A 19119-nucleotide genomic window follows, 5' to 3' on the forward strand; every position below is an offset into this window, starting at 1 on the left:
GATGCGTTTGTCTGGTATCTCTTCAACAGGCTGCCCTTGAACTCTCCGCATGATCTTGATTTTCAACATCTTCGAGTATGATAGCCTCAATCTCCAGCTGCGAAAGTGCCTCCTGTTGTGCTGCTAGATCCTCCAGGTCGTCGATCCTGTCATGGGCATCATCGTCAACAATGGTCAGAAGTCCACGGTTTCGTTGATATGGCTGGCCTCCGAAGCTCTTCTGCGAAGCTCGAAGTACCACCATCTTATTGAGTCGAGTGGAATGTGAATTTTGATTCACTAGTTCCTTCACTTGTGTATACCGGTACCAGGCTTGGAACGAGTTTAGTAGTGCTGCTGCCCGGCTCGGCTCAGCAGCAAGGAGGTATGGGGGCTGGGAGGCTGCAAGGTCGGTGTCAACCGCCTTAAATCTCAATCCCAAAGGCATGAATTTGAATTGCGTGCCAACTGAACCATCTCTCTGCAAACCAGCCCCCGTTTGAAGCACAGAGTATCGTTCTTCGTCGGTGCATATCGAAGTCGTATGATCGGGACGTCGGAATTCCAGGCACACCCTATTAACGATGGCATAGGTAGCTGTCAGGTACGAGTCCTTGAGCAGCCGGACCCAGTCATTGCTCCTTGCTTTGATGTGGATGATGCTCTCGGAATTTTGGTGGAGAACTGCAGCCTTGAGACCCACATCGTTACTACCGGTGTTGTCCAGGACGTTGAGAACAGAGGAGACGAGCTGCCCGACTAGTGGACGCTCAGCAACATGTCTTGTCCAGAAGTTGAATATTGCATCATTAGATTCAACCTGAAGCACCTTCACAAAGTCTATCCCCCATTGTGTTGACTCCCAGCCTGGTATCTGCCGTTGAAGGAGTTCTTGTATCGGTTCCATCAGCAGTATCTGCTTCAACGGTACTCTCCTTGCGTTTCCAGTGCAGTGGCTAATCTCTACACCATAGTAATTGTTCAAAACTCCTGGGTTTGCACGCTCTGGGTTTGAGTTCCATCTCTGCCATGTGTGCTCCTTGACAGAGACCTCTGGTATCCTCTTTGTCTGTCCTTGAATCTGAATGGCAACGACCTTCGGTGCAGCTAGTTGCAAAGACATGGCAATGCCATCAAACTTCCAGGTCGAAGGCTTGGGGCCAAGTTCAGTCAGGAGATCGCCAAAATTCATCTCATATTCCTGCAGGGTGAAGGTACAAGCAGGGTTGGTGGTCATCTCCGTACCGATCAGAAGTTTATCATCCAGGGACATGGTCAGATCCTGACTGCCCGTGATGGGCTCTACGAAGAATCGTGCCAGACGTCGACGTTGCTCCTCTGCCCAGCTGTACCAGTGGCACTTGGATATTCCTGCGTTTGGCGAGGAGGCTCTGTCGGGGACGCGTCGTATACAACCTTTGGAGACATTGTATTTCTTAACAAGGGTAGGTTGGCCTGCTGGCGACCCACTGTGGGCGACTTCTGCATAAACCGGACCCCAAATATCTGCGAGCGCATCGATGGTTGTCAGAATCGATAACTTATTGCTCTCTCTGTTTGGGTTTTTGGCGGCTTGATCAGCCCGTACGTGCACGTCAAAGGCCCAGACAGCTTTCGCATCAAGGAAGCCGTTGAGACAAGCCAACTGTCGAAGACTGCAACTAAATCCAAGCCCAGCTCTCTTGCTTACCACGAACTCTGGAGTCTCCTTCGTGAAATACTCGGAATCAAAGCGAGCTGCGTGCGACCCAACGTAGCAGACAAGACCCAAATCCAATAAGTAGGCCATGACTCGGAAAGCTTCCGGAATCTCGTATTCGACAGGACCACAATCGAGAAGATCGAACAATTCCTGTAGGCAAGGCATTATGCCACCCCGGACCGAATCCATTGACTCTGTCCTCAGAAGAGTCAATGCGATTTGTAACTCGAGTGCAATTTTGGCTACTAATGCTTTAGGAATCTTGACAACCTCGGCGATATTCTTTTCACCCCGTAGCAATAGTATACTAAAGAAGTCGGAGGAGAATTTTATGGTGGCCAGAATATCGAACCGGTCGATGACTGACTGGATGATGACGTAGGATTCACACAGGCTGATGATGATCTCCTTCTCAGTGACTGCTGTATGGTCATACTGTATGTCCAGCATGAGGCCACAAACCCAATCAGGTATGTTGGAAGGTGACGTTCTTTCACCCAAAAGCCGGGACACTATAGTGTCTATATTTGCCAGCGTCCAGCCTTCGTACCCTCCAGATTGATGATATAGCTCAGATGAAGTCACGATAGTCCTCTCAAGAGATTCCAAGGCAGTGTAGTGGGCTTGTGGATCTACAATATGAGTGTCTGCATCGAAATCACCCATTTCAGCCAGTTCGTGCCATCTTCGTAGGGTCCGCTGGGCGTCTTCGCCGGAAAGAAATACGCTTTCGACGGGCACACGACTGGTGGATAGAGGTGATGTGCTATACGCTCTGAGGCGGAGTACAAGGTGCAAAGTACTTTGCCGAAGGATACTGTAGTCCGATAGTGTCCGTCCATCCTCTAGTTGTTTTCCATCGTAGATTAGGCGTTGTTGATCAGGTTCGATTCCGTTCTTGGTCGCTAGCATTTTCTTTATATCGTCTACGGTATTGGACGACTCGACATCGAGAACGTAGATCTCGCCCGTCACTGCAGGTGCGCAGAATGGTCAGCCTGGCATTGCCATAAAGTCCCTGTCGTTCTCAAGGTAAGGGATAGACTTACAAGACTTGATGAAGATCTCCATTGTAGAGACCTGGTCGAAGTTGTTGTAGCAGCGTGAAATGTTTGCAATGAATGATGAAGAGGGTTGGTTTTGCAGAAACAAGGCTCCGTGGGGCTTTCGTTTCAAAAGATGGTGTGCGGGGGCGTTTTGCGGCTGAGGTCAGGTAAGTCGAGCTGAATATCACTCACCAGTATTCCCAGTGCCAGATCTGACAGCCGTGCCGTGTGATCGAATTACACTAATGTGTGGCGGTTGCTCAGCATGACACATATATCAAGGCAGCATGAGTTGAGAAGACGGTATATGTATATAGCCATATAGGAAGACAGCAATTAGTGGTGGGCTATATAGAGCGACGTGCTGTACTCAGATTACAACCACATCATGGCCACAAGACATCTCAAGAAATAGAAAAGCGGGGTTCGCACAGCCTTGCGTGATATATCAGCGATAACGTGCGTCAGGCTAGAACAAGGACATGGACGAAATTGAAATGCCAGTTTGATTTGTATGTCTATAGAAGTTGACCATAAGTCATGCCCATAAGGAGGGATATTGCAGCCTATAACTCGCCCCGTCAGCTTGGACGCACAAGATATACGTGGAGCTGTATCAAAGATACAGTAGTCAACTGGGTTCTCTCTGCCTGAGGAATCAAGTAAGCCAGAGGCCGGAAAGGAAAAATGTAGGTTGAGAGCGATGCATCGGCTTATAAACCTAGAGATAAGAGAACAGACATGGATATAAGCAATGCGACCCACTAATGGGCATGCACAAGAGCCCAAGATGTTCATTAGATGATCAGGTCAGCATGTGCGGTCAATTGAGAGAGCCCACTCAGCAACGTCAGTCTCGTCGAGGACCATAGTCTGACTTCTGGGCCTATACAATCGCCCAAAGCCGGGCGCTGTTTCTATTCAGGGCCAGGCGCGCGCGGGTCTTGAAGCAGAGAGGCTCTGACCCTCTTAAGCGCCAGGCCCTCAACGATGCACTGACAGCCAATCAAGCCTGGGGACTCGGCGGCCGACGCAACAAAGCGGTAAGCACGGGCCATGCATCCTGTCTGCCGCCTTGGTTGGCTCACGAGCTCCGGTGCAAGGGTCAAGAAATGGGACTCTTTGTTTCGACTATGCGCCGTGGTTCAATGACCGCCAGCGCAGGCATGGCCGACAAAGAATCGGCCGAACAGCATAAAGGCATCATACCTCCCGCCTTGAAGAAATGTCGGGTCCAAGCAAGTGTTTCTCCTCTCGTCTTTCCAATCACTTTTTCTTAAGTCTACCGAGACGTGTTTTCCTTTTGCATTTCAGATCAGACGGACGACGCTGGAAGTCATTCACTAGCATTGATCGTAACTCTCTTTTAATTCACTATACAAGTAACAACAATACGACTGCGGCCATAGAAGCATCACTGCGAACCGCCCAAGACCTTAAACACACACACACACACACACATCTCCATAACACACAATCGCTTACATCACTCTGTAGTCATGGGTTTCATCACCGCCAAGAAACTGATTGCCAAGGCCGGCAAGGGCGCAGCCACGAAACAGATCGGGCTGTACGAGAACATCGCGCGGTGGGCGGCCCGGGGTATCCAGCTGGTGTTCGCTCTCGTCGTCGTAGGGTTGTACGCGCACCGGGTGGACGAGGACCGGCGGGCCGGGCGGGCCCAGTCGGCGGCGTGGGCGTACGCGACGGTGGTGGCCGGCATGTCCTGCATCACCTGCGTCGTCTACGCCATCCCGTTCGCGCCCGTGCACCGGCTCTTCGCGTGGGACCTGACCTTGTTCATCCTGTGGATCGCCGTGTTCGGCACCTTTGCCAACATCTTCCTCAAGCGGGAGGAGGACGAGTACGAGGGCACCAGCGTCCGCGTCATGAAGGTTGGCGTCTGGATCGACCTCGTCAACTGCCTGCTGTGGCTGGCCACGGGCGCGTACGGCTCGTTCCGCACATTCCTCGGTAGAAAGGCCAAGGGCTTGGAGAACAAGCTGGACGGCACGTTCGATGCGTGGGAGAGCAAGGCCAAGAACAAGGTGGCGGAGAAGGTCGGGTTCCCTCCTGCTGCGCATCTCCAGGTGTAATGATCACAATTCGCCTGTGTAGTATTAGAAAGGAAATGCCCCAGGGGGGAGGGAAGAACTTAAATCTTGGGTGTTCAGGATCATCCGTTGCGCCATTGGCGACAGGATTATAATCTCATTTTCGTAAAGACAACACCGAATGCAATTCCCCAAAGTTCATCTCAGTGATATCACATTCCGATCAGAAAGATTAGTAGGCTACAGCCAACTTGATGCGCCAATGCGTTGGCCTGAGTAAGGATGAGTAACGCAGACCAAGGTCATTTGGTGATAAGTAAATAATGATCTGGTGCTAGCTGATGCACTAGTAGAGTTGGATTTGAAGCTGGCTGGCTTGCTAATTAGTGTCTGCGTTGACTACGTCCTGTGCAGCAGGTGTCGAAGAAACACCAGGGCTACCACTTTTAGGATGAACTCATATGCTGTGGAGCGCCATCCATCTGTACCTGCATCGTGTCTATCACGGATGTGACTAGCACTGTAACTATGACTGTGAATGCATCAACTGAGCGTATGGCCATTACAGCGTCATCAGATACCGTGACAGGGAGCCCTTCAAGATAACGGCGCTAGTTTCCACGGCGGATGGACGCACTTAGAATTATAAGCACGAAGCAGTGGTAATCAGCAGCCTTCATGTTGAGGTCTTGCGGGACTACAGAAGTTCACCTGGGTGTAGAAGCTGGAACCGAGAAAGCAACCCATCATACATATCGGCAAAGCTGGCGAAGCGAGAGGTGTTGTTCAGTGTGTGGAATTAGCATTTACGTATAGCGTATTATGTACACTACTTAGCCTTGCCGTCCCCGGCGGACCCTCCCGGGTATCATTCAATCATTAAGATCCCAGCCGTATCCGCGGTCTATGTCAAACCCAGTGACGTGCCCAGTTGGCTGTGTACCGCTCATTTCTCAGGGATCACCCTCTGAGTGAGCTAAAAACGCCCCATGCCCTAAAATTTATATACATGGAATTAATGAAGAAGAAAATCCGACAAAACAAAGTCTCAGAGAAATGAGAATTATTCCGCCGCCCTAACAGGTGCTGGCGGTGAATGGCAGCCCTCGGACAGCTTCTGCGCCAGTGCGTAGTTGATGCCGGACAACACGTTCTCCCTGTAGTCGCCAATAATAGTCCAGGGGGCATAGTGACACTGCTTGGTGCCCATATCCCAAGTCCAAGCCAGGCAGTCGGTAGAGTGCTGCCCACAGATTTTAACACATTCCTCCACCGATTCAACGAGGTTGATGGTGGTGCTGTGCTCGTCCAGGCGTCCCACGAAGTCTTGATTGGCCCGAATCGGCTCGGCCACGAAGGATTCGAAGTCGGCGGCTCCGTAAATCTTGCCCAGTTGTCTCCAGAAGACGGGTTCCTTCATACCCTTGAATGTGTTGCCGACGTCCGACATGCGTGACCCTACACCCAATCCGTGGAAAGAGATAAGAGGAAGGCAGAACCTATCGATCCACATCCTCGTCATGCTGGGAGGCTCCCCGTTGAACAGACGGCTGTAGTTTTCGTCGAGGTAAATGCCAATCTTCATGAGAGTAGTAGACAGCAGCTTATCGCCCCAAGTTGCGGTTGTGGCTTCCACATGAGCCTCGGCAGCGATTTTCGGGTTATCGTTGAACAGCTTCTTCAGGACAGCGCCGGAGAGTACAGCAGACGATCCACCGTGGGCAAAACGGCCCTTGAAATCACCAACCGGGTTGCCGAGGTACTGGGGTGTCGAGGGATCAAGGTGGCCGAGCGTCAAAGCCAGGGATTCCTTGAGTACGTAGGTATCATCGTCGGACATGATGTACCACTTCTTGCGGGGCAGATTCTCCCATGCGTATTGAAGGCCAGAGATGAACTAAATGGTAAGGTTAGCAAAGAGCATTCATTTGAGACCAGGCAGACACGACTTGGAGGACATGAATGACATACCTTCATCGCATCGAGTTCCCATCCGTTGCCCTTGCTAAGAGTGTCGGACATGAACCAGTCCTCGGCATCGATTGCGTCGCTGAGGGACTCGTACTCGGTAATGCGTTGGTTCTTGTCCTTGTTGATGACCTTTCCGGTTTCCAGCATCCAGCCGATGATGTCCACTACCGGAATGTTCTTGCCGCTCGGCCATGCAAATGACTGCCTCTCCAGCAGGGGATAGTCCTGGAGCAGGAGCATATCACACTCGAAGGTCTCGTTGGCCAGGGCGGCGACGACCTCAGGCACCCGTTTCCTCGTACCATAGCCCGTCTTGAGAATAATGGCAATGTCCCGGTTCGGGTCGACGGGATACCTCTGTTCCTTGTATAACCACTTGTCGCTCGGGTATTTATGTTGAATGTAGTCTGATGCAACAGTTGACTGCCAACGGATCGAGGACCGGACGAGACTGTCGTATGGCGAGAAGATATAGACGATGAAGAGGAAGGAGAATATGGCGAGAATGGTAATGCGTGATCGTGTCAGGCGTGCGAGGCACAGGTTCCGTACGCGCGTGCCGTTGTCCATGGTGTTGAGCCCCATGACGAGGACGGAGGGGGACGTCGGACGGGATTACGGACGGGGTGATGCCACCGTTTCTCGGCTGCGGCTGCGTGCTGTGTCTTTGTGTGCGGTGTCTCGCTTTGTTGGTGCGGGCTCCCGGCTCCTGTGCGACGCAAGCCAGGCAGGCGACCTCGTGGCGTGAAGAAATCCAGCTCCAGGGGTTTAGAACCAGAACAGCGAGTGTGGGCGAAGACGACTACGACGTCAACACACGGAGGAAGCGAGCGACGAAACGGCGACGACGACGCAAGTGGATATGATGCAACCGCCGGGGATTGAAACGAGTGAGGGGAGGTGTGTGGTGTGGTTGACTGACGGGGACGGTTGATCAGTCGAGCATCGAGATGTTTGGGAACTGCACCGGGTTTCCTGTCGAGACTGGCCGATCCTGCGTGGGAAGAGGGCAGACAAAGACGAGTATCTTGGCTGTGCCGACGAAAAGGAGCAAGCAAAGAGCCAGGAAGAGCCTGATGCAATCCGGGATCAGCCAATCTAGGCCCGCCAAGCGGGAGAGAACTGGGGCGGGCTGGCTCGACTGCCCAGTCACGGGCGGGCGATGCGATGACGACGGGAACCAAAAGATGGGGGCGTCCTCCGGGGGCCAAGGGGGAACCCAGGCCCTGCCAGGCCTGTCGCTGGCGAGCTGGGTTAAAATTAGCAAAAAGCCTGCCAGAGGCCACAGAGAAGCTGGAGGGGTTCGTTTCGTTCGTTCGTTCGTTCGTGCGTTCGTGCGTGCCGGTTCGGTTCGATTGATGGATTAACGCTGGCGGCGGTCGCGCTGCAGAAATTTGGGCACGGGCTTGCGGTTCCTAATGCAGGCAAGGGACTGCACTCCAGGACCTTGTCAGAGCGCGCCCCGTGTCGGTTCGCGTGCGGCTTGCTCTCATGAACCTTGATCAATGCGTGCCCGGGCGCGTTCGACAGATTGGCTTTCCAATTTGCGTTTCCAAGGGGGTGGAGGAGGGGCACCACAAAATCAATGGGCCGAACTCCTTCCAAGGTTATGCTCATTGCTGCTCGCGTCGCCCAGTCCCTCCCCTAACTTTCTTAACTAGCTACCTAGTCAGGGGACTAGATGTCAAGCCGTCTGCCAAATCTGTCAATTGCCGGATGGTTCGGTCAATCAGCGCGGGCTGGACCACAGGGGACGCGCCGCCGCCATGTGCTATGGTACGCTTATTGGCCTAAGGCTTAATGCCCCCATACAGATAACCGAGATTGCACTGGCGGCACCGCCTCAATTGGCAAGTCTTGGTGCAGAGAGCATAGGGGATGGAGGACACCTAGGTGTCACTAGGTGCACGGCTAATAATGCAACATCACTGCTGCATCAAAAGTTGTTGCATTGATATACCATAGTATCGTGGTACTTTGCAGAGAAAGCACGGGGGCAGCGGGTCAAGCTGCAGCAAGCAAAATACAACCCGGGTCGGGTACTGGCTAACTCATACTGGTACCCTAACTGCACAGTGTATCCCTACAAAGTCGTGCTGCGTTCTCGTAACTATCCATTCGGTCCATTCCATGGTTTAGCCCACGCAGTTCGGCTCCGTTTCCCCAACCCGGGTCCTGCTCATATAGGTGCCGACACAACCTCTGGTGTAGATCTGATCGATGCTCACAGGGAGCAGTGTATCTGACATGTCCGACCTGCGAACCATATTCATATCTCTCTGACGGGAGGAAAACAACAACACCATGCAATCTGCAGGCGACGAAACATTTCCCCTCTGCCAAAGCTAGGAGCTAGGCTGGCTGGCTGTCTATCATTACATTGTGTACGAAGCAAGGGATAATCGATACCCATTGGACGGCCCGATGTCCCACCAATGCTCTTGAACCACCGTACGGCCCGAATGATATGTTTCTATACCCCATACCACGGAGCCTGGCACAAATGCCCCTCGAACCTCATATCCCTTGCATGGGATTCCATTCCGCGGCCATCTGGGCGGCCCTGCAGTGCAGAGAATAGTCGAACGTCTCAATGTGATTATTTGCTTCGCTGCCATTACAACAAACTTACTCATTCGTTTACAAGAAAAAAGAGGTCCAATATGTCGCTGCAATCTTCGTGGTCAACCAAAACACGGAGGAGTTGGTGCTTGCTCAGTACGAATCCTAGCCTGCCCTTTTTAGAGTTTGCATGGTCACCAACTCCAGACTAAACCGGCAATTCTATGAATATCTTCCGGCCTCACTAGCCGTCCCACCCGAGGCCAACGTAGATTAGTCGTTCGTCCTGGATATCAGCGCTGAAATCTTCTGAAGCCGTTCGTTCATCGGCGTTTAGTTAGCTCCTGTGGAACTTGAGCCTGCTACACTGCGCACGGCTGTCCAACTCTGTTCGTCACGCCTGTTGTCTCGAATTCGGAATTTCACCCCAAAGTCCTGCCTTGTGATTCTCAACCCCCTCACGTTAGAGCTCTTCACGACTATTCGCGATGCTGGAAATAGTGGGTCCCCCGGACGAGGGGCTCCGTGGCCTGCTCTTGAAGTGTCTGGCAGTTGTGATGATCGCCAGTGCTGTCAAATTCATACATCGTCTCTGCCAGGTGCGGATGATGGTTCGTCGGGCGCAGAACCAGCCGGGAGTGGTATGTTGCTTCGCAGTCCCTTTCATCTGCCTAAAATGCGAGTCTGCGTGCAAGCTGAGGACTGTCCCGCTTCGCCTATGGATCTCGCCGGGCATCACCTTAAGATAGGATGCGGCTGGCTATATACTAATCCGGCGGCAGTTCGCCCTGCCGCATTCATTCATCCTCGGCCATCTGCCTGCGATCACAAAGGTTGCCATCAAACTCAAGATGCCGCGAGATGCTCACGGCCAGAGCATGCCGCTGCTTATAGCCCAGGCATATCCTGAAGTAATGAAGGCGGGCTGCGTGTACATGGATGTTTGGCCCCTGAGCAATCCCATGATCGCCGTCTTTCATCCGGACCTTATGGCTCAGTTCACCCAAGAGAACAGTCAACTCAAGCACCCGAACATGAAAGCCGAGTTTGGTCCCTTCACCGGGGCCAATGACCTGGCATGCTCAGATGGCAGAGAGTGGAGAGCAGATAGGGCCATATTCAATCCGGGGTTCTCCGCAAGGAACCTGCTGTCTCTGATCCCTGCCTTTGTGGAGGAAGTCATCGTGTTCAGGGACTACCTTATAAAGTCCGCCCAGCAAGGAACAACGGTCAATATGGTGGACCTCACCACAAACCTGACCGTTGATATCATCGCGAGGGCCGTCCTGTACGTCAATCCGCTCTCCTCGACTGCTCATCCCTTAGACTGACCTGTTTCCCAGGGGTGCACGAGTACACGCCCAAGACAGGCCTGTCAAATTCATCACGTCGATGCTGGATCAAGTCGGGCTTCTATATTTCGATATTCAATTCAGCAAGGCCCTGAATCCTCTGAGGCCCCTCCGCCACTTTGTTCTCAACCGGGCCTTTCGGCAGGAAATGATGCCCTACGTCCAGAACGTGGTACAGAACTACGAAAAGATGGAAGGCCCCAAGACGATCCTCAATCTGGCAGTCAAGTCTTATGTCGAGGAAGTCCAGGAGATATCCACGCGAGGCCATATCCCGCCCGAGTTCCTTGACAAGGTCGTCAACCACGTCAAGATGTTCCTCTTCGCAGGCCACGACACAACGGCAACAACGGTGGCTTACGCCTACTTTGCCCTATACAGCCACCCGGAGAAGCTCGCGCTCTTGCGTGCGGAGCACGACGCAGTTTTCGGGGCAGACCTCTCACAGACAGCAGAGCGGATCGCCGCCAACCCTTCCCTGCTGAACCAGCTGCCCTACACGCTCGCCGTGGTCAAGGAGACGCTGCGGCTTTGGCCCGTGGTGGGCACGGTACGTATTGGCGAGCCCGGCTTCTCGCTGCGCCATCCAGACACCGGGGTCGAATACCCAGCCGAGGGATTCATGCTCTTTGGGTGCTCGGCCGCGGTCCAGCGCAACCCGTACTTCTGGCCCGAGCCGGACGCCTTCATCCCGGAACGCTGGACGGTGCGCGACGAGAGCGACCCGCTCCGCCCGGTCAAGAACGCCTTCCGGCCCTGGGAGCAGGGCCCGCGCAACTGCATCGGTCAGGAGCTGGCCAGTCTCGAACTCCGGCTCATTCTCGCCCTGACCGTGAGGGAGTTCGACATGGCGGCCGTATACCCGGAGAAGGCCGAAACCTTCCTGGGCACCAAAGCCTACCAGGTCCAGCCGCCAGCGTGCATCACCGCGCACCCCAAAGACGGCCTGCCCATGCGGGTCAGCATCAGGAAGACGGGATGAACGGGAAGCATGTATATATCGATGTAGATAATCAGGTCGGCTGTAGGCAAAGGTCTCGGGACGGAAAAGCGGGAGAGAGGGAAAAGGGGGGCGAAGGGGGCACGGAAGTGTTCCTCGCTGACTAGTCATGACTCCCTCCCTCCCTTTCTCCTTAAGGCCATCGCACCAGGCCATAAGCCACAAGCCATCGCGTCGTCGACGACCCAAGTTGTCCAGCCCCAAGATGTTCCTGATCGATGTCCAGGGTATCGCTGCGCGCCACGGTCCCACTCTCCGGCCCAATACGGGGCCCAACGCGCGGCCCAATATAACTTCACATGGCCCTCCTCGTCCCAACAACAGCAGCACCGTCCGGTGTGCCCGGTTGGATATCACCAATCGGCCTGGTTAGCTCAATCGGTAGAGCGTGAGACTCTTAATCTCAAGGCTGCGGGTTCGACCCCCGCATCGGGCTCAATTCCCGATGCATCTCGGAACACCGAGATATATCGATTAATTTTTTGCCGTGTTTTTCGTGTGCGCGACCCGGCGCGGGCGGGCGAAAAAGTGGACCCGCCGCAAATTTTTGCCCGCGCCTGCCAGGCCGGATTAGCGCTACGCTGTGCACGCAGTGCGACTGCCCTTTCCAGTTTTTGTTGTCCCATTCCTGTCTTATAGAGTTCCGTATGGACTATCTGTTCGTGTTTCATTGGGTGCAAGTGATAATGCAAATGTTGCCTTGTTGTGCTGCCAGTGTATGTGCTGGACTGTGCGATGTTGCGTGCTCTCATGATGTGTGGCAGTGGCCAAGATATACGCATGACACAGCAAAATTGCGACGTCATGAAATCGAACTCTTCATTTCTGCTGGACATTCGCTTGTCTGGATTATGGGGTTGATAGCTAGCTTTGAAGTTGACAACAGGACACTGTTGCTCCTGTTCAGTAAGTGGTAACGGCCTGCCTCTGGAACGGTCTTTCAGCCTTGAGTATACGGCATTTACGGTGGCTGTCGCATGCGATCCCTTGAGTACTCCAATTGCGGGTCTCGATCTCCAAGTTCCTACTCCGTACCTAAGTATTATACAAGCCCATAAGAACCCACTTGTGATGATATCGTGATTAGCGATCTGACGAGATCACGACGGCCTACTTACTAGCTTCCTGCAGCAGCGCACATCTGCAGTACTTTCGGCGATCAGCGTCGCAAATGCATGGCGTCGTCGCGCTGCATACCGTCACGTGCCGTGACTTTCTGATAGGCTCCCTACCAGGCTGACGGGGTGGGGTTCGATGAATCACATACATACCCAGATTGCCGGGATCTGCAACAGTACCACATGCTGCGCCGCTGCCTGCCTTGCCTGCCACCCTCATAGGTTTGTCCTCGCAAAAGTCGGCGTCTCGTCTCCCCAACCTTGGGCTTTGCCGATCGACTTCCAAGTCGTCCTTTGTGGCGTGAATATGATACGTTGTACGGATCCTGCCAATCGGCCGGAATCTCGAGGCTCGCAGAATGCCGTACCGGTAGGAGTGCCCTCTGGCCCGGCGGTAGGCTACCGTCCAGATGTTACCGTGTCTGCGGACGAACGGTTCGACTCGGATACGTGGGGTCGCACGCCAACGTGAGCTGATTCGTCTGCCACTATGGGCAGCGCTGGCCTCTAAGCTGATGGTTCTTAGCAATTACTCAATCATCGAAGAAGACTCCGTGATCGAAGATACCGGACGCAGTTATCACGGATACAAGCAAGGGAGTAGGCACCATGGCAGGAAAATCCTTGGATCAGCTCACTGACATGTTTAGAGTACTATATACCAAATGACGGAGTAAGTAATTTGTAAGTGGTGCAGGGATGGGACCAAAGCTGACCAAGCGCCAGGTAGAGCAAGATCGCCTAGGTAGGATCGATCCTGGTTCAACAGCGGGAGACTTTGCTAATAGATTTTACAGATTTCCAACATCGCATGTTTCTAGAAGCCCTCGATGGCCAGCTCTCTCTGGCGCCTCTTCCAGACAGTCCAAGACAAGTTCTTGATATTTGCTGTGGTACAGGAATATGGTCCAGTAAGATGGCTGCCCGCGTATTGGCTGAGTTGACTCCATATGCTGAATGTTGATTTCGTCAAGTACAATTTGCCGAGGCACATCCTGACTCGACTGTTCTGGGAACAGACCTGAGCTTCATTCAGCCGTCAACAGGCATTCCACCAAACTGCTCTTTCATCAAGGAGGATGCAGAGGACGAATGGTTATATCCGCACAAGTTCGACTACATACACTTCCGCTTTGTCACTACTTGCTTTGATGATCCGAAAGCCGTCATGCGCTCGGCTTTCGAAAATTTGAACCCAGGCGGCTGGATAGAGTATCAAGACATACAGACGGGTTTCTGGTCTCCCGATGAGTCTGTCCGTGGGACCAGCATCGAAAAGTGGGGAAGACACCTGATTGCAGGAGCAGCCGCCAAAGGACGGAACATAGACGTTGCACGACATTACAAGACGTGGATGGAAGAGTTGGGCTTCGAAAATGTGACCCAGGTATCTGTACCCTTGCCAGGTGAGTATGCGGGGACTGCTTTCGACGATGGTTACCGGCTGATACGTCTACAGGAAACGTTTGGCCGCGTGACCGCAAATGGAAACGTGTGGGGGCTTACCTCTCTCGAGATCTTCTCATGGGCCTGGATGGCATCTCTCGGAAAATGCTCGTCGCAGCTGGACTCTCGCCTTCAGAAATCGCAACATTGTTGACCAATGTCAGAAAGGAGCTTGTCAATACACAGATCAGATGGTCATTCCCTGCGTATGTCCTGCAAATTCTTTTTCGTCTCATGGGATCCCTTCCATAAGGCTGCTGCTGATTCGAGTTCGTTCTACAGAGTGGTAGTGTACGGTCAGAAACCGCTTGTGACCCGTCAACTTCCTCCGCTCAATGGCTTGTCAGTTCGCCAAGCTGACAGTGTAGAAGAGTCTGCATTACGCAAGTTTGACTCTGGAACACGGGATTACTTGAGGTGATCACCATGTAGGGATCAGCCCTCACCCAGCGGTCGGTTGGTCGATGGGTTCAATGCGTGAGCTCTATATAATGATCCGCTGGAATCCAGTCGAACTTCTCCAGAGCTGGCGGTTAGGATAATGTTGTATGATCAGGAGGTAGTCTCAACCCCTTGTAAAGACGTTGAGAGCACCGTCCCGATGCATTGAGTCGTTTGAAGTTTTATTAATATTTCAGACCGCGTCCGCTATGTACAAGTGGTCAGGATTCTCGAAGAAGTTATACTCAATCTAGAACCATCCTAGCCTAACTGAACCCTGTTGCAAGGCTTCTGGCATAGCGACACTAGTCGAGACTTGCTGTCTTGTAAGGCCTACTCATCTTCGACAGTCACTTGGAGGAAGCTCATGTCGGCTGAAATGACCAGAACGCGAACCTTGGCCCCATGGGCTTCTACATAACTAGACAGGCCTGCAGAAGTCATCAGAGTCCATTGTTGAGAATAGGGTACGTGAATTTTCCTTAGTATAAACCATGGACCATTCCATAATGCATTTCGCAGTGCATCATGTGAGAACAATTAAACCCTCATGCAAAAGTGCTGCTTTGTGCCAAGGCAGAATGTTCAACCTGGCTTCAAAGATCCTACCTGGCTTCCTTTATATATGGAGAACTTGCTGCATTTGTCGATCGACTCGCACGGCATATGACCGGAGAAGGGCGGCGCTTCGTCGTTCTGGCCTTATTGTGCAATGGTAATGTTCTGTCCCTGTTAGGAACCAAGCCTGCCAAGGAACCAGGTTTTGTGGAGGCGTGCCAATCGGTTTTTGGTTTGCATTAGACAAAAGCCCCAGACTGGTATCGAGCTATAAATCGTAGATGGCGCCAAATCGCAGCGATTCGGTTCTCGCTTTGTATTATTATCTTGTTTTGCGTCCACTGGGGTTTGAAATTCAAGGCTGGCGGAATATTGACCACGGTAAAGTTTCCGGCGCCGGTCCTTAGCAACACCACGCCAGTTGGAATTGGCAGCTGGGGTCCACGATCTTTTCAAGACACTACGCAGGAAATGACGGCAAGAAATCTGTCAAAAGCTTCCTTGGCCCGTGATCATCGTACCATGCAAGACACTAATCCGCATAGCATGTGAGATCGTCGTCCGAACACATCTCCCCATCGCCTACCCCACAGTACTCCCTACCCCGCAAAACAAGGCGCATATAACCCCGTGGAGTATTCCACCTATCAAGAGCCGATTTGAATATACCCGACCAAACGTGCCGCCTGGCGTTACACTCGGGCGCGAGGGGGACAAACACCGATCTGCCGCTTGCACCGGGACCAAGACGCGTCGTCGTCATTTAGACCTGTACTGTTACATCTGATAGGTGCGCATGCGTTTTCGAGCCGCAAAACCTTGGTTCGCACGATGCGGCCTCGCCAAGTGCAATATAGTACCAATAACACCACAAGACAGGCTTTCCCCAACGTCACGACTCCAATTCTCCGCAGTCTCCAAAACGGGTCACGATGTCTTTGGAGAAGCTGGCAGGTATAAATGTCTCACGAGCGTAGGACTGGCAGTTCCATCGGGGCGATATTCCTACTTTTCCGGAAGCAGTCCTGGTCGGTTGAGCCTGTACAGCCACGATGGTTTCACTCAGGTCAGTTGCTTCGGCAATTGTAGCTTTGCCCTTCGCTGCAGCTGTCACTATTACAGTCAGCTCCGATGGTGGCAATGCCACAAGCCGACATCAATACGGTTTCCTCCACGAGGTGGGTTGAGTAAATACGGAGAATGACGCTGTGGGATGCTAATAGCGAATCAGGATATTAGTAACTCGGGAGACGGCGGTCTTTACGCCGAACTCATTCGGAACCGGGCCTTCCAGTCGAGCTATAGTTTCCCGTCTACGCTCGAAGGATGGTATTCCCTCAACGGCGCTGCTTTGAGTCTCCAGAATCTGAGCACCCCTCTGTCTGACGCGCTCAAGACATCCCTCAACGTTGCCTCATCCGGATCAGATGGAATCCTTGGCTTCTACAATGATGGCTATTGGGGGATGGATGTTAAGCAAAAGAAGTATACTGGTTCATTCTGGGTCAAAGGCTCCTACCAGGGTATCTTCAATGCTTCCCTCATGTCCAACATTACGGGAGAGGTTTTTGGCAGCGTTGAGGTCGAGTCAAAGAGCTCGCCCGATGAATGGGTTGAACACCCCTTCGAGTTGACTCCTTCAGTCAATGCACCAAACTCGAATAATTCCTTTTCCATAACCTTCGATTCGGCAGTGAGTTACATATGACTTTGACCTGGGAGACAGGCTACTAATATGCCTCAGGGACTTGAGGATGGATCTCTCGACTTCAACTTGATTAGCTTATTTCCCCCCACATACAAGGATCGCCCTAACGGTGTTCGAGTGGACCTTGCAGAGGTCTTGGAGGCTTTCCACCCAGTAAGTATACGTAGCATTAACCCCTGAACATTACACGGCTCTAACAACAATTTATAGACTTACTTTCGCATACCAGGCGGTAACATGTTGGAGGGTCTAACGAACTCATCATACTGGGATTGGAAGAACTCCATTGGACCTCTCAAAGATCGACCCGGCTACGCTGGTGTATGGAATTATCAACAGTCCAACGGCCTCGGACTTATGGAGTACTTGGAGCTGTCAGAAGACATGGGCTTAGAGCTTAGTGAGTGTCTCAAGGATCTCCTAGGTTACGTTTCGTAGTCCAAGTTGCACAATGCTAACTGAATCTTGTAGTCGTTGGCGTATGGGCAGGGCTAGCTCTCGACGGCGGCGTTACCCCTCAGGATGAGCTACAACCTTTCATTGACGACGCGCTGGACCAAATCGAGTTCATTCGCGGCGCTGCAGACTCAACTTGGGGTAGCCTGCGCGCAAAATATGGCCACCCTGAGCCTTTCACACTCAAGTACGTAGAGGTTGGCAATGAGGACTGGCTTGCCGGTGCCCCAGAAGGATGGGAGACCTACAAGAGCTACCGCTTCCCAATGTTTCTTGAAGCCATCAATGCCGCCTATCCCGATATTCAGGTTATCTCTTCCGGTTCCGTTCTCGACGGCTATGATATCCCGGCCCCTGGCAATGGCGATTATCACATATACGGAACGCCAGACCAGATGGTGGATCAGTTTGATCTGTTCGACAATGTTGAGATCCCTCACTTGATCGGCGAAGCAGCCGCTGTTCACCCCAACGGCGGCACGGCCTGGGATGGTGGTCTTGTCGAGTACCCGTGGTGGGGCGGTGCTGTTGGTGAAGCTGCCTCCCTGATTGGGTACGAAAGAAACTCTGACCGCATTCTCGGCGCTTTATATGTAAGATACCTCCTGGAATTTTTCATTTGACCTTTGTTCTGACAAATCAAAGGCACCGATTATTCGAAGCTTGGACAGGTGGCAATGGGCCACGACGATGATACAGTTCGCGGCAGACCCGGCATTGACTACCAAATCCACGAGCTTCTATGTCTGGGAGGTATGTACACCCGTCGGACCTCGATACTCTGCATCTTGACTCATTGATATTAGCTTTTTGCGGGCCATCTTTTCACCCACACATTGCCAGCTACCGCTGACTTCAACCCTCTCTACTATGTCACCGGCAAAAATGAAGACACTGGCGCCTATATCTTCAAAGGTGCGGTATACAACTCCACAGAGGGCGCTGATGTGCCAGTGTCGCTGTCATTCGACGGTGTGGCAGCTGGAACCGCGGCAGAGTTGACAGTGCTGAGCGGCCCTGACAATCCCTATGGATACAACGACCCGTTCACTGGTGTTAATGTGGTTACCACCACTAAGAGCACAGTCACTGCTGACGACAATGGTGTCTTCGAATTCTCTCTCCCCAACCTCAGTGTTGCTGTGCTTGACACAGGCGCATCTGGTACTTCCAAGCGCTCGATGAAACGGGGACGGAGATCTTAGATGCCTGTGCCCATAAAGCGCATCCTGTCCGATAATTTACCTAAGTAGCGCCATAGATAAAATATAGGGAACTATAAATCATGATTATGTACAACTTGTGTCCAGTGCCGTAATGTCATGTCGCTCTTTCGGATGGTGTCGGCAATTATGCTCGGCAAGCTGCCAAATATGCTGCACGGGACCCCAAAGTAACCCTCTCTCCTTAGGATAAATTAGATCCCAATGAAGCTCGAAGGACGTTGAGACAAGCTTTCGCTAGGGAAAGATTTACGCCACTTCGAGGGGTGCCGGAACAGAGCCCCAACTCTAGTTGCAGGTCGATCACTCAGCACCTGCCAGATGATGCAAAGACTCTGAATTAGCTTCATTTAGGTTTATAGGATAGCAGGTACTACGGCGTGGGAGTATCTGTAGTGCTTATCCGTCGGGCTAAGATCCCCGCATTGGTCTCTCGTGCCGGATCGGGCGGTATCTAAAAAGAAGTCTTAAGGCACGCAGATGCAGGACTTCCTCCCCAAAGC

General features: G+C 52.6%; 6 protein-coding genes across 6 annotated transcripts; 4 read left to right on the forward strand and 2 right to left on the reverse strand.

Annotated features, from left to right (window-relative positions):
* Positions 1 to 22: 22 nt before the first annotated feature.
* JN550_003833 (uncharacterized protein) lies at positions 23 to 2752 on the reverse strand (the record flags this gene model as incomplete). Its single annotated transcript, XM_049315281.1, has 2 exons — positions 23 to 2655; positions 2731 to 2752. The coding sequence occupies 2 exons, from the start codon at positions 2750 to 2752 to the stop codon at positions 23 to 25; spliced, it is 2655 nt and encodes an 884-aa protein (XP_049174403.1).
* Positions 2753 to 4226: 1474 nt separating this feature from the next.
* Positions 4227 to 4823, forward strand: JN550_003834 (uncharacterized protein; the record flags this gene model as incomplete). The annotated part of the gene is made up of 1 exon (XM_049315282.1): positions 4227 to 4823. The coding sequence occupies one exon, from the start codon at positions 4227 to 4229 to the stop codon at positions 4821 to 4823; it is 597 nt and encodes a 198-aa protein (XP_049174404.1).
* Positions 4824 to 5844: 1021 nt separating this feature from the next.
* Positions 5845 to 7322, reverse strand: JN550_003835 (uncharacterized protein; the record flags this gene model as incomplete). The annotated part of the gene is made up of 2 exons (XM_049315283.1): positions 5845 to 6678; positions 6753 to 7322. The coding sequence occupies 2 exons, from the start codon at positions 7320 to 7322 to the stop codon at positions 5845 to 5847; spliced, it is 1404 nt and encodes a 467-aa protein (XP_049174405.1).
* A 2480-nt stretch (positions 7323 to 9802) lies between these two features.
* JN550_003836 (uncharacterized protein) lies at positions 9803 to 11648 on the forward strand (the record flags this gene model as incomplete). Its single annotated transcript, XM_049315284.1, has 3 exons — positions 9803 to 9955; positions 10097 to 10602; positions 10658 to 11648. The coding sequence occupies 3 exons, from the start codon at positions 9803 to 9805 to the stop codon at positions 11646 to 11648; spliced, it is 1650 nt and encodes a 549-aa protein (XP_049174406.1).
* A 1443-nt stretch (positions 11649 to 13091) lies between these two features.
* Positions 13092 to 14651, forward strand: JN550_003837 (uncharacterized protein; the record flags this gene model as incomplete). The annotated part of the gene is made up of 8 exons (XM_049315285.1): positions 13092 to 13252; positions 13311 to 13384; positions 13435 to 13457; positions 13511 to 13529; positions 13582 to 13695; positions 13759 to 14190; positions 14244 to 14436; positions 14513 to 14651. 8 exons carry the CDS (start codon positions 13092 to 13094, stop codon positions 14649 to 14651), a joined length of 1155 nt encoding a protein of 384 aa, XP_049174407.1.
* Positions 14652 to 16281: 1630 nt separating this feature from the next.
* On the forward strand, positions 16282 to 18598 carry JN550_003838 (uncharacterized protein; the record flags this gene model as incomplete). The annotated part of the gene is made up of 7 exons (XM_049315286.1): positions 16282 to 16407; positions 16461 to 16922; positions 16974 to 17090; positions 17148 to 17337; positions 17409 to 17986; positions 18039 to 18146; positions 18200 to 18598. The coding sequence occupies 7 exons, from the start codon at positions 16282 to 16284 to the stop codon at positions 18596 to 18598; spliced, it is 1980 nt and encodes a 659-aa protein (XP_049174408.1).
* Positions 18599 to 19119: the final 521 nt, after the last annotated feature.

Source organism: Neoarthrinium moseri, assembly GCF_022829205.1.
Source record: "Neoarthrinium moseri strain CBS 164.80 chromosome Unknown scaffold9_Wmoseri_CBS_16480, whole genome shotgun sequence".
In the NCBI taxonomy this organism is placed as follows: Eukaryota; Fungi; Ascomycota; class Sordariomycetes; order Amphisphaeriales; family Apiosporaceae; genus Neoarthrinium; species Neoarthrinium moseri.